Genomic DNA, 13,329 nt, shown 5'->3' with positions numbered 1-13,329 from the left:
GCTTCTATGCTGGAACATTTTAGCTCATATACTTTGAGTTGGCTGCTAGGAAGTTAGGGCCAGATTTGTAGCCTATTTCTAACATTCACTTTGTGTGCTAAATTCACTCCTGGTTTGATGTTTTTCACTTCCACCTTACCTTGGTTGGCTTACTTAATCCATGTAAATTTTATTGTGTGTGGCTCTGTAAGCCCTCTCTTCAAAACTTTTTGAGAAGGCAGAGAATAAAACAAACTTTAGATACGTTTCATATATCATAGGTTGATTCAGGTCAAAGACCTGAGATTTAAAAAGTTGTATGAGGGATAGATACCTGGTTAGCTTAGCTGGTAGAGCACGTATGACTCTAGGTCTAATGAATCTGAGCCCCATGATGGGTACAGAGATTACTTAAAACGTGGTAACAGGGTGAAACAGGTTAAGGAGATTAAGAGGTACAAACTTCCACTTATAAAAAAGTCACGAGGATATAATGTACAGCGTGGGAAATATAGCCAATAATACTGTAATAACTTTGTATAATGATAGATGGCAACTAGACTTACTGTGGGGATTTTATAAGGTCAAAAAAAAAAAGGTAACATTTCTTGTCAAATCCATTTGTCCCTAGGGCAAAATTCAACTTATAAAAATCTGAATTTGGAGAGTTAAAAGTAAATGAAAGATCGATTCAAGCTGCCCCAAATGAATGTCCCCAGAAGCTTCTAAAATTTCAGAAAGGCCCATCAAAACCTGAGTCATTCAGATTTAAAAAAAGAATCTGACTGGAAAGATGCTTGGTCATGGCACATTATGGCATACAGGATAACCAGAGGTGGATTCTTTATTTCACAAGTTTCAAGATACAGTACAAAACGAATCTGTACATCTCTCTATTAACAGGATTTGTTTACACAATTATATTACACTTCACCAGCCTTTATACCGTATTTAATTAAATACAAAATAAATTTACAAAAAAGTCTACCATGGTGTTCCTTCCAATGCCAGCTTATGGTCTTTTAAACTTCTCCTAAATATTGATAGTGGTTATACCTTGATCGTATTTGACATTATGATTTCTTTTCTTAAATCAAAGAGACTAGTGTCAGCTTGTCTGTCATTCCAGACAGGAAAAACAGTGCATGCGAGATGACTTCCTGCACATAATCAGGACATCCTCATGCATACAAAAATCAGAGTTTTGCTTCTGCAAATAGTCACTTTAAAATACAAATCATTTTTACTCAGGATATTTTAGACTTTCTTGAAATACCAAGTGAAAGGAGAAATTTAGCATCAAGAACTACTATACCTGAAAAATCAGGTAGTGTCTTAGATAATGTGGTGTTCAAAAATTTTGTATTTTCACTTATATTGGAGAGCAATGACTGAGGTTGAAGATTTTCATGAAGACAGAAGTTTCTTTTGCCTTATTGCTTGCATTCTTCTGGTCACAATATTGTGCAACGCATATTAAATTCACTTCCAGAACAAATACTAGCTGTCGTCAGGGCAAAAGAAGCCCACACTGCTCTTCTTGGCAGGTATAGGGGCTGTTTATCTGACACTGTTCTGAAATGTGCATGTGAAACGTTAGTCCAAACCTCTGTAAAGGAAGTTTTTTGCAGATGGAACTAGTCAGTAATACATATACTACACACATGAAGAGTTGTGGTCTCCACTCACAGGCTTGCATGCATACTTCCAAAACACTGGTTTGAAGAACAAATATGAGAACCAAAGAAAGGAGGGAAAAACGAAGCAAAAGAAAAAAAAAATCCTATACAAAATACTTAAGTTTCCTGGAGGCAACAGCAGCTCCTTAATTAAATAAAGCATCAGATCATGGCCAGATCACCACAGAAGTTTCGAAAACTTCTCAATGGTACAGAGCTAGCTCAGCTTAGCAGTAAAACTTCCACAAATTAATTAACCTTATATGCACAAGGTAAATCCTCAAGCATACTATAGTAAATGATTCAAAGTAAATCTCATTTAAGTGTTAAAATAAGGAAGTTCGGAAAAAAAGGCTTTTCCTTTTTCTGTGCCATTGAATATTAACCAAAAATAAGATAAGCCTTATTCAGAAAACAAAAACTTCAAACACAGAAAGAAAACAAAACAAAACAAAATCCCAAACACCAATGCTACCTTTGTAACATAAAACAGAAGCAAAGGGATGGTCTCAAGACTGAAATAGTTGACTAACCACAAACCGAACGCAGAGGAGAATATAAGCTAAGTACTACTGTCCTCACCTTCGAAGGCAGGAAGACAGGCTAGAGGGGTCAGGAGACAGGCTACCACGGAGAAAGAGAAGCTGCACTCAATCTGCTAACTCTAAATTCTAACATTAAAACTCCTGAATCCCGGAGTTAATTTAATGTCACTGACATTAACTAGCTTTAGTTACTGTCATTTGATTCAAATGGATGCCATTTGATTAGGTAAGTATTGAGCATTATTTTAGGAGAAACACCAAACCCAGTTCCTACTTGCCTAGGTATTATGTCCCATGAACAGAAAACGAGGAGGAAGTAAGGTATTTGTAAATATACTGTTCAAATTTCCAGGAGCAAGTGACCCGGGGGTGGGGGGGGGTCAAGCAGGAAGTGGAAACAAGCCACAAAGAGGCTACTTGGAATATCAGTAATAAAAAGGACACGGCAAGTAGTGGTAAACGAACAGGGAGTTTGTTATTGCATGAAGAGCACGACGGCGCTTTCCCATCTGGCTTCAGGTAGTGCACACTGCTTTAGGAAATGTCTTTTCAAAGCACGAGTGGAGGGAAGTAAAGCTAGAGATTAAAAAAAAATCAGGTGGATGGCTAGAGGGGGAGAAAGGGAAGTTCGGTCATCTTGGAGGGTCTTAACACATTTAAATACATTAAAACGGTTCCTTGGAAATGAAATGTGGCCACTCCTGTGAACTATCCTCATCTGTGAAGGGTGGCGGGGAAAGGTCAACTGCACTCGAATCTCAGGGTAAGAGGTCAAAGCTGTCTAACTAAGAGCTGCCCAAAACAACATGATGCTCTCGAGGCTCAGACTTGCTACCTCTCAGATAGGCTTTTACACACATGGTTCTGTGGCCACCTCTTCAAATTTGGAAGCAATTATGCGGAAGTTTGCTTACCAGGTTTCTCGTAATCCTCCAAAACACACACAGAAAGCCTACGACTTCACATTCAAAGCCTTCATGTTCATCACAGACTAATTAACTCTAGTTCTAAATACAATGCCGACTTCAAAAACCAAAGTCTTGCGACTCTACAGGTAATACACTCTTCAAGTTTTCTGGCAGGTGAGGGATTATGGAGCAAGAGTAGAAAGGTTGTTATAAACAGGTTGAGGTCAGGAGGCATAGAAAGCCTGCTCAGATACGAACGTAGTCTCAGACTAGATGTAGGCTGGTGAATGCCACCATCTGACAAAAAGAAATACAAATTCGGCTTAAGTTTAAATTTCTTCCTTTGTATGATATGTGATGTCCTCGCTTTTCTTTGTTGTTGCTGTGCTCCACACTATTTAACCAGGCAATTCTCAAGGGGCACAGCCTTGATCTTCCTCAAGTTACCAGTTGGAAGCTGGTGAATGTGACAGCTAAGGACGTGGCTGACTTTCTACTGGAATAGAAAACTGCTGAAGTAAAAATCGCCCTGAACAGTATGAACAGGCTTTGGCTTTCCTCAACCACTGAGTTTAATGCATCTTAGAGTCTCTGAGCTTGTTTTATACTGGGAGTCACTCGATGCCACATCCTGGCAATATCATTTCAGATCTAAAGAATTCAGGGGGGTGAGATCTGTTCTTTTGTGGTAGAAATACAAAGTGAGATCCTGGGAACAAATGCTTCATCTTTGGGGGAAAAGTGTCTATCATCTTGGTACCCTACCTAGAGTTCTTTACCACTGTTTTCTAGTTTCTCCCACTTAGTCCATCCTCTGGCTTCTGGATCAAGGCTCTGTATACTCAAAACAAACAAGCAAATTACATTGAGTAAGTGGGGGCAATGTCACATGTTAGCTCAAGGAGTCAGTTCACAATGTTTTATATATTCCATTCCAGAGAAGTGAGGTTCACATAAAACTCTTTAACACGCCTTTCAGTCTGTGAAGGAGAGAAGTATGGGATAAAGTGTGACAATCATCAATAAGACGAAACCTCCCCGCCTTCCCTTTTAAAATAACAAATATGTTCAATATGTATACTTGCATGTGGATTGGTAAAAGTTTCTCAGTTATTGCAGTTCTGAAACACTTTGTTTTTTTTTTTTTTTTTTTTTACTTAAAAGGCAAGTTCTATTTTCAGACTTTCAAACATGTTAAGGTTAAACTTGCAACTAACTGGTTTTTCCTTTTTACAGTGATCAGTTTTTAGTGTTGATGCACAAGACCTTAGAGGTGGTTGATAGAAGAACTTATGCACATTGAGAGAATGACTGAAAAGGACCCGAGAGAGACAGCTGGGTGCAGCAGACATTTGAGTGTCTCACATGTTTCCAGAAAAAAAAAAAGGGGACGGGAGTGGAAGCCATTGAGAGTTGTTATTCCACACGGCACTGAAACAAACATTCAACTCAGTGTAGGTAAGAGTTACTTATCCCTGAAAATAAAGGCATCAGATTCTAAGCAGCTTTAGGAATTCAATGCTTCTTGTGCCTCTTCCAGGAGGTGACCGCTGATCCGAAGTTCTAAATCAAATGCAAGTGTTCTCAGCAGACAATATCCTTGGTTGTCACTGATCAAGGCTGGACATGGTGGCTGTTACTGGGGTGGCTGCTGCTCTGGTGGCCCCTCCTGCTGTGGCGGCCCTGGCCGTGGTCCTGGAGGCCTGGGGAGAGGGATGTCCTGGTGCTGCCTCTGCCTGTAAGCTATAACTGTTCCCAAGAGCAACGCGATGATGGTCATGAGGTAAAGGTCCCACTCAGGTCCCAAAAGCTGGTCCATGTCAAGCTGGGTGAACAGATCTCGAATCTTAATGAGAATAGAATAAAAAACACGGTGATCACTAAAATGTCAGGGAAGGAACTAGGAAAAAAGTAACATCACAAATTATACATGAATACAGAACTTATTAAAGTAATTGGTTTTAGGAACATTTTGCAATGTGATTAAACAAAAAGCTTTAAAAAGCCTTCAGGAACTTTTATAATAATATGCCTCAGGAACTGAGTTATTATTTTGTCATAGTAGGTGCTACAAAGTGTCTGACAGGGTTCCTTTCCATCAGTAGTCCAATCTACTCATTTTCTACCATTTCTCACAGAAAATACTTGCACGGGATACTAGACAGTGGAGAGCCAAGGGGGGACAACAATCAGTACCTTGGCCGCCTGTTACCTGTCTGTTCTGACAGCACACCAGCTGAAGAGTCCTGTTCTGATGACAGCAAAGCACTTCACTTCTCTCATGTAACTGGAGATGGCAGGAATTCCAACGTTTAAGAGCTGCATGACTAATGCTTTTTAAATAGGATTTCACTAAATATTTAACATCTGAATTTAAACTCAAAAGATAGTTATGTTCTTAGTCTAGGAGACTTCATTTTAGTGTCACTTAAGCCATTTCTGGTATCTGTGGACTGCTACCTACCTCCAAAGGAAATAAACATAGGATATAATCCTTTATATTTAAGTAAAGTTATATTTAAAAGGTCCCCATAAGGGCACCTGGATGGCTCAGGCGGTAAAACATCTGCTTTCGGCTCAGGTCATGATCCTGGAGTCCTGGGATCAAATCCCATGTCTGGCTTCCTGCTAAGTGGGGAGTGTGTTTCTTCCTTTGCCCTTCCCTGCTCATGCTCTCTCTCTCTCTAAAAAAAAACCTTAAAAAAAATAAATAAAAGGTCCCCATAATATATATTTGCAGGTGCAGGTGCTAAATTTTTTGGGGAAAAGATTATAAGAAATTATTAACTGTGTTTCCTGGGGTGGGACCTGTGATAGGAGATTCGGTGTTTTCTGTACCGTCTGACTTTCTCACCATCAATACTTATTTACTCTCTCTCTCTCTCTCTCTTTTTTTTTTTTTTTAGTTGGACTGGCTATGTGGTAAGATTTTGGAGCATTTTATTCTCTTTTTTATACTTCTGTATTAAAAAAGAAAAACAAGACAATGCACTTAGTATGGCATATCGCATGACCCAATCCTAGATCATCAGCAGTTTCTTAGTCCTACAAACTGTCAGAGATAAGGGACTGAAACAACCATGAGAGAAAGTGAGCGAGAGGGGGAGAGAGAGAGAGGGCGAGCACAGGCTGCCACACTGTTGTTAGCTTTTCAGTTAAAGGAACAATGATTGTTTCCATTAGTGGAGGGTACAGCATTCAGCTCATGCTATCAAGTGATTATAAATTTAAATTTACCATTACAAATGTATAAGCACTTGGGAGGGCGGAGCCCCACACCTCCAGTCCTCTGGGGCGCCATGCATGGAGGACCTCAGGTAGTGCAGGACAGAGTTGCAAAAAGGAGCACTATGGATCCCAATTATATCTGTATCGCACAGGATGAAAAGCCTGTTCTGGAACCTAATGCTGAAATGGTGTATCAACCTATCCTGAACAATGATAACAAGTAGTTGAAATATCATCTTGTTCTGGTCTGGAGTGAATTAAAGTTAAATAGCTCTTGTTTCTGCAGACATTTTAGGACTTTCAGAGTTAAATCCCATACCAATCAATCCATTATAAGGCAGTATAGGTAAACCAAATGTAAAACTGGAGACCCCACGGGCACTTACCTGGAAATACGGATAACTAAGCTCAGTAGTTTTGAAAGGGATGGGGAACCCACCTCTTACCCGGGTTCTAACATTAGCTATTTAAGTAGTTCAAGGTATTTGTACAGAAGAAAGTTCTGGTGCTGTTTTAAACAAGTTTCACACTATCAGAAGAATTTGAAGTCCAACAGCCTGGGCAGGTTTTCAGGTTCTACTTCTTTCCCTTTTTAAAAATTCTCTTTTTAAGGACTGGTCTAAGTCACTGGAGGCAGTCATCTGATTTACTGTTTACTGAATTTAGTTAGCTACTGTTTCAAATTGCCAAGGGTTAGTCCCATTTTCTCTAGTCCAGAAGACACATGCATCAATGAAAACTGCTTAGCACCTGGAACCTACCTCAAAACATACTGCTCTATGGCTACATTCACCCCACACTTGATGTAGTCCCCTGGTACTTCACTTGGGGGAAGAAGGGAAAGGACCAGACACTTGCAGGACATTCATTCCTCCCCTCTCCCTGAACTTTTAAAATACAAACCTCTAGACTGAGCAGCTTATATCATTTATATTTTAATTAAGAGGCATGGAGGAGTGCCTAGATGGCTCAGTCAGTTAAGTAGCCAACTCAGCTTCAGCTCAGGTCATGATCTCAGGGTCCTGGGATTGAGCCCCACATCAGGCTCCTCGCTCAGTGGGAGCTCTGCTTGAGGATTATCTCTCTCCCACTCCCTCTCCCCCTCACGCCATTCATGTATGCTCTATGGCCCTCTAAAATAAATAGATAAATCTTAAAAAAAAAAAAAAAAAAGGACATGGAACACTTACATTTGTTTCCCGTATGTACTGCAAGAAATATACCACACCCAGTTTGCATAGTGCTAGGAAGACTGGTACTTGGGCGTCTGGGCTGGCTTCAGCTGCCATGTCATAAAAACGTTTTGCAAGGTGAATATCCTATAATATAGGTAATAAACCAAAATTCATCTTTTGTTAAAGTAAAAATATTATTTAGTTTATATATTCAGTTATCAATTTATGTATTTAGAACATTTATTTCACCTTTCAAGTTTTCATTTTAAAATTTCCGTTACCTAATGGAAAAACTCAACCTATAATTGGGTAATATTTCTTTAATTATCTAACTGCTTAATTTTGAAAAATTTAGCTGAAAAGTATTAAAGTTTAACTCATGTTCCTCCTGTCTGACACCCTCTTTGCTGTGTAGATGTGCTGCATACAGCTACCTACCTTATGTATAACAGGTTTATCTGAAGATTCCGGGATGACCTATAAGTCTCAAGTTATTTTTTCCTACTTAAAATTTCAGTCACCATAAGCGATTTCTGGTTTCAGTTTGGAGCAGTGATCTTTCAAACTTGGTAACACACTCACAATTTTTCAAAGGGTACTTGCATGGAGAGTGTTAAGGAACTTGCATTCTGCATTTCCCTGCCTTAGACATATTTCTGTAAAAGGTGAAACAAGTCATATGGATTCTGGCCCAGACTAGAGTGTTCTGCATACACATAAATGCAGAATGGCACAGGACATTGTGAAATTTTCATTTTACAACCTCACTTTTTCCATGCCCTGACTATTGTCAAAGAAGACCAAACTCCAAGGAAAGAATTCCATGAAACATGGGAAAGAAAGGCTAAACATTAAGAACTTTCCCAACATAGTTCAATATAAGCAGTTACTTCCAACGATTCCCTAAACTGTCACTAGAGTGTGTCATTACTTAAAAAGAAAGGATTTCTTCTGTTACTAACAATAACAGTATAGTCTGGTTTTTCAAAAAATGTAACAAGCTTTTCTTTTTTTGAACTATCACATTTTTTAAGATCATGGATCAAACTTTATGTGATAACATCAACTTTTGTGTAAGTGATTTAACAGGGTAACTAAATCTTATCAATTACATCCCAAATTATTTATTCTATATAAACAATAATCATTTAATCCTTAATATTCTTTTAGCTGTACTAGATGATGGACTGAGTAGTTTTCAGTAGTATGAATGCTTATTTAAAAAATGGGAAAAAATAGGAAAAGGAGATCATAATGTTGTAAAAACTAATGGAATCATTCTGATTTTTATACATGATTAATTATTCTTTAAAGTTGCATTCCATAGTTCCCTACTCGCATTCTTATAAAAGAAATACTGTGCTTTTTATCATTGTCATCTAGTCAAGAATTTATATAAGCTATACATATTACAAATTAAATTATGAGAATGCACACTAATTTTCTTGGCTTCTGATCTATTATAAAACCATACTGTTAAGAGTTCTATTACTTTAATTTTGATTGCTTTCCGTAAATTATTATGAAGTGTATTCCATAAAAACCATAACGTATGTGCAATCTTTATATTAGTCATCAAACACATTAATTTTATTGGAATTAAAAAAAATGAAGTCAGACTTGCTGACAGAAGCGAAATCTGATCTGACTGACTGGTCTGACAATTAAGAGAGGCTTCGTTCGGTAACTCAATAATATGGTAGAGATCACCTACAAGCTGAATGCACTTTGCCTGCAGTTCCAGAGTCCTGATAAAACTACATTCAAGTATCTAATATTAATATAAGTGTAAAATATAAAACTATACATACTGGAATTAAAAACATTAATATGCAAATGTGGTAAAACAAAAGGCACTTGGACAAAAACTAGTGCATTAGCAAAATGAAAATGAACAACTTGCCCTTAAGTACATTAGGTCAATAGAGTGTCTCTAAGTGACAGAGTTATAACAGAATCAGTTATTTGATCAACCTTGGTCAAGTCTTTCGGCACTCCACCCAGGAACTGAGAAAGTGAACTACTCCAGTAACTAGGGGATGAATACATCTTTTGCAACCCTCTAGTTTCCAATTCTTTGCTTTCAATAAGATTGAAGGGGGACTTAACCAAACTGTCAATGATAGATCATTGAAAATAATGTGAATCACTCTGATTTGGGGCATATGTTATAGACTAAATGTTTGTGTCTCCCTAAAATTTTAGGTGGAAATTCTACTCCCTCAGGTGATGGCTGGGATTAGAAGGTGAGGTCTCTGAGAGTTACCACCATTAGATGAGGTTATTAGGGCAGAGCTCTCATGAATGGAATCAGCATCCTTAAGAGTCTTTAAGTGCTTGCTGCTTCCTTCTTGCTCTTTCCTTAGGTAAGGACAAAAGCTAGAAGACAGCTGTCTCTGGCCCAGGAAGCAGGGCCTCACCAGAGACCAAATCCACAGCCACCCTGCACTTCAACTTCTCAGCCTCTAGAACTGTGAGAAATTGTGTTGTTTAAGCCACCTAATCTACGGTATTCTGTTATTGCAGCCCAAAAGAAGACAGCACATAATCGTAAAGCAGTTTAAGGAATTAAGCGAACTTGCTATAGGAAGATTCCTCCCATTCCATAAATTTGTTTATGTGAACAAGATTCCAGTCATACATTTATAAAAATGATACATGAAATTAATGCCTAATCTACTCAGTGATTCTTAAACTGATTTTTAGAAGATGCTCCATTCATCTCATTAAAAGATGCGTTTTCAATAACTACCACAGAAAGTAAAATTTTAGTGAAATTTATAGTATTCTGTTGATTCATTCAATACTGTATTGATAATTAACCAACTTATGACTAATAATATCTCATGAATTTTTCTTACCACTTAGAGCATATAGGAAATAAAATTTAAAGTTTAACATACTTTTTTTTTTTTTAACATACTTTGTTTCACATAAGTATGATCCAGTGATCAGTAAAGGAGCTAAGCATTAAAAACATTGCATTAGTAGTATGCAATGCTAGGGGAATAATGGACTGAAAATATAAACTCAGGAAGGAAAAAAGATACCATTTTAATGAGCTTGCTGAGCTTGCTGAGCTTGCTGTGTATTTAAAAAAAAAATGAAGGTATAGACATTTTGTTATTTAGAGTAATTTAGTCATTTTATTTTAAAAAGTACTGGTGTGGGCAGCCCGGGTGGCTCAGTGGTTTAGCGCCGCCTTCAGCCCAGGGCGTGATCCTTGAGACCCGGGATCGAATCCCACGTCGGGCTCCCTGCATGGAGCCTGCTTCTCCCTCTGCCTGTGTCTCTGCCTCTCTCTCCTTTCTGTGTTTCTCATGAATAAATAAATAAAATCTTAAAAAAAAAAAAAAAAAACAACAAACTACTGGTGCTTAGAATAGCTAGAATTTATATCCTGTGGAGCTTACAATGAAAAGTTTTTAATGTCAAATTAAAAAGTGCAGCTTTTAAACACAGTTTTTCAAAATTCCCTTAAGGGTATACAGGCAAAAACTTAAGGCCATGGGGTCTAAAGAAAGTTAGAATTCCTTAAGAAGGCATAGACTTAGAAATACGTTTATCAATGCAAACATCTTAATTTATTTCTCAATAATTTAGAAACAACAGAATTTGGCTGGAGATGGACAGTTTTTCAAACAAGGAGTTCCATTTAAATGAATCTGTTTTTGGCTTACTATCCTAAATATAGCTAGCTGTGTGCGTTTGACAGCAACAGGCATGTGTCCAATGACAAGAGAGATGTAAGGATCAGCTTCTGAAAAATTACAAAACTGTCTCATTACTTAGTACTTAACATCTGAGCACATTCCAAAGAAAGCCTATATTCTAATAAAAATGTAGACGATTCCCCCAAATCACAATTATATCATTCAGACATTTATTTTGAAGCCCCGCTCACCTGTTTAATGCCTAGTCCTTTCTCATGCATATATCCCAGATTAAACATAGCTTGTGCACTGTGTTGCTGCTCAGATGCTAGGCGATAATGAATAAATGCAGTCTCGTAGTCTACGTCAGTGCCAAAGCCATAGAAATGGTAGTCTCCAAGCTTAATTCTAGCCACGGTATAGCCTTAAACAAAAATTAAATGCAAAACTGCCAATAAATAAAGGGTGTTTAAAACAGACCAAACTACTATTATTTCTCCTCCTGTTAACATGCATACACAAAACAGAATTCTAATTTGTAGTACATAAACTTTACAACAAATCCCTCAGCCAAGCTATAAATTTAATAAAGATTTAAACTAGAGGTGTTGCTCTTCCGAAGAAGGCTTTGTAATAGTCAGGGAAGGGTAAAACAAAGTAGGTGGTAAACCCTATTTCATGATAATACTCTTCAAGTGAACATATTCTAGTCTGTCATGCCATTTACATTGTGAAGTGGTTCAACTGGACCACTGTTTGGGTTTGAAGAAGGGAGAGCCAAGCAATGTTGAAAGGAGTATGTGAGAAAGGTTAAAATCTTTTGGGGTTTTAGGCTAGTATTTTGTTATACGTTCTATTCAATTCTCATCTTATACAGAATACTGGTTTCAAGCTAAAAACCAAAGAATAAGTCATAACATGATATCAATGTCCAGTACAAAGACCTGGCAATTCAATTCAGAAACCCAGGGACTGGAACTTCTGTTTTAAGAATAAATCAGTCCTGGGCAGCCCTGGTGGCGCAGTGGTTTAGTGCCGCCTGCAGCCTGGGGTGTGATCCTGGAGACCCAGGATCAAGTCCCACATCAGGCTCCCCGCATGGAGCCTGCTTCTCCCTCTGCCTGTGTCTCTGCCTCTCTGCCTGCCTCTCTCTCTCTCTGCCTCTGAATAAAAAAGAATAAATCAGTCCTGATGCAAACAAGCAATAGTTGGTCTGTCTGCTTAATTTTAAGTTGATGAATGACATTATTTAAATTTTTTGGAGATAAGAAAACAAAATGGAAACAGTAAAGAAAGGTCCATGGGTGGAACTCTTCTCTACAATGCAGTGGCCACTCACCCTGCGAGGCAGCCCTGTTCCAATGCAGCAAAGCTCTAGGGTAAGTCTCGTTCTCTCCCACGATGGTTGCTTCCCCTACGGGGGAGATGAAGTAAATACATATCAGGCAATTAAGGACAGGCACTAGACTTTTAGGCTTCATTTATAAGTCAGGGTGGCTATGTAGAACATAATTTAAACAAGAATTGTGATATGACAAAAGTTAAATGAAAAAAGCACTGTATTGACGTTAAACTAGTATGAGGATAAAATACTGAGTTTAAAGAAATCACTGCCTCCATCCAGGACAACACTACTTGCTGCTAAATGCTGTATCCACAGAACTAATTAGGAGACTAACTACTGAGCCACTTCTAGGGATCTACGTACCACTGGAGAAACAATGTTCTTCTACTACTGTATTTTGAAAAATGGACTTACTGAAAGCAGTTAATTTTGTGACAAATGGCAAATCCATTTCTACTGTCAACTCTAACATATTAAACTAACTTGGTTGGCTTAGGGAGCTGAGGGAAATTACTTGAGCACCTGTGTTGTTATGGTCTATTTACAACAATAAAGAAGTTTCTTTGTGGCTTTTCTCTTTAAGCACAAACAGGTTACCCGAGATATTCTACAGCCAAGGAAGGCCCACACTGAACCTTACTCTGATCGAGAATGAAGGCTGCGTTGCTCTGTGCCACTTCATAGCCTTGTTCGGCCAGCAGGAGGTACTGGATCACTGCGGCGTTGTAGTCGCCATCTTTATAGCTATTATAGGCCGTCATAAGCCTCTCGGACCAACGGCCTCGTTCACACACATTCTTAAACAACTGCGAGAATA

The 13,329-nt window shown here is 38.3% G+C and overlaps 1 protein-coding gene across 2 annotated transcripts in view; it reads right to left on the bottom strand.

Moving 5' to 3' along the window:
- Positions 1 to 805: 805 nt before the first annotated feature.
- SEL1L (SEL1L adaptor subunit of ERAD E3 ubiquitin ligase) overlaps positions 806 to 13,329 on the bottom strand; it is a 57,729-nt gene continuing 45,205 nt past the window's right edge. For both annotated transcript variants that reach the window (XM_041758701.1, XM_041758700.1), the window contains 5 exons: positions 13,153 to 13,318; positions 12,507 to 12,581; positions 11,419 to 11,591; positions 7,530 to 7,658; positions 806 to 4,957 (listed from right to left, as the gene is read on the bottom strand). In XM_041758701.1, the coding sequence (XP_041614635.1) occupies positions 4,748 to 4,957; positions 7,530 to 7,658; positions 11,419 to 11,591; positions 12,507 to 12,581; positions 13,153 to 13,318 (753 nt within the window). In that variant the 3' untranslated portion in view covers positions 806 to 4,747. The remainder of the gene's footprint in view (positions 4,958 to 7,529; positions 7,659 to 11,418; positions 11,592 to 12,506; positions 12,582 to 13,152; positions 13,319 to 13,329) is intronic.

This window comes from Vulpes lagopus, chromosome 6 (assembly GCF_018345385.1).
Source record: "Vulpes lagopus strain Blue_001 chromosome 6, ASM1834538v1, whole genome shotgun sequence".
NCBI lineage: Eukaryota > Metazoa > Chordata > Mammalia > Carnivora > Canidae > Vulpes > Vulpes lagopus.
This window is presented reverse-complemented; position numbering and strand designations above follow the sequence as displayed.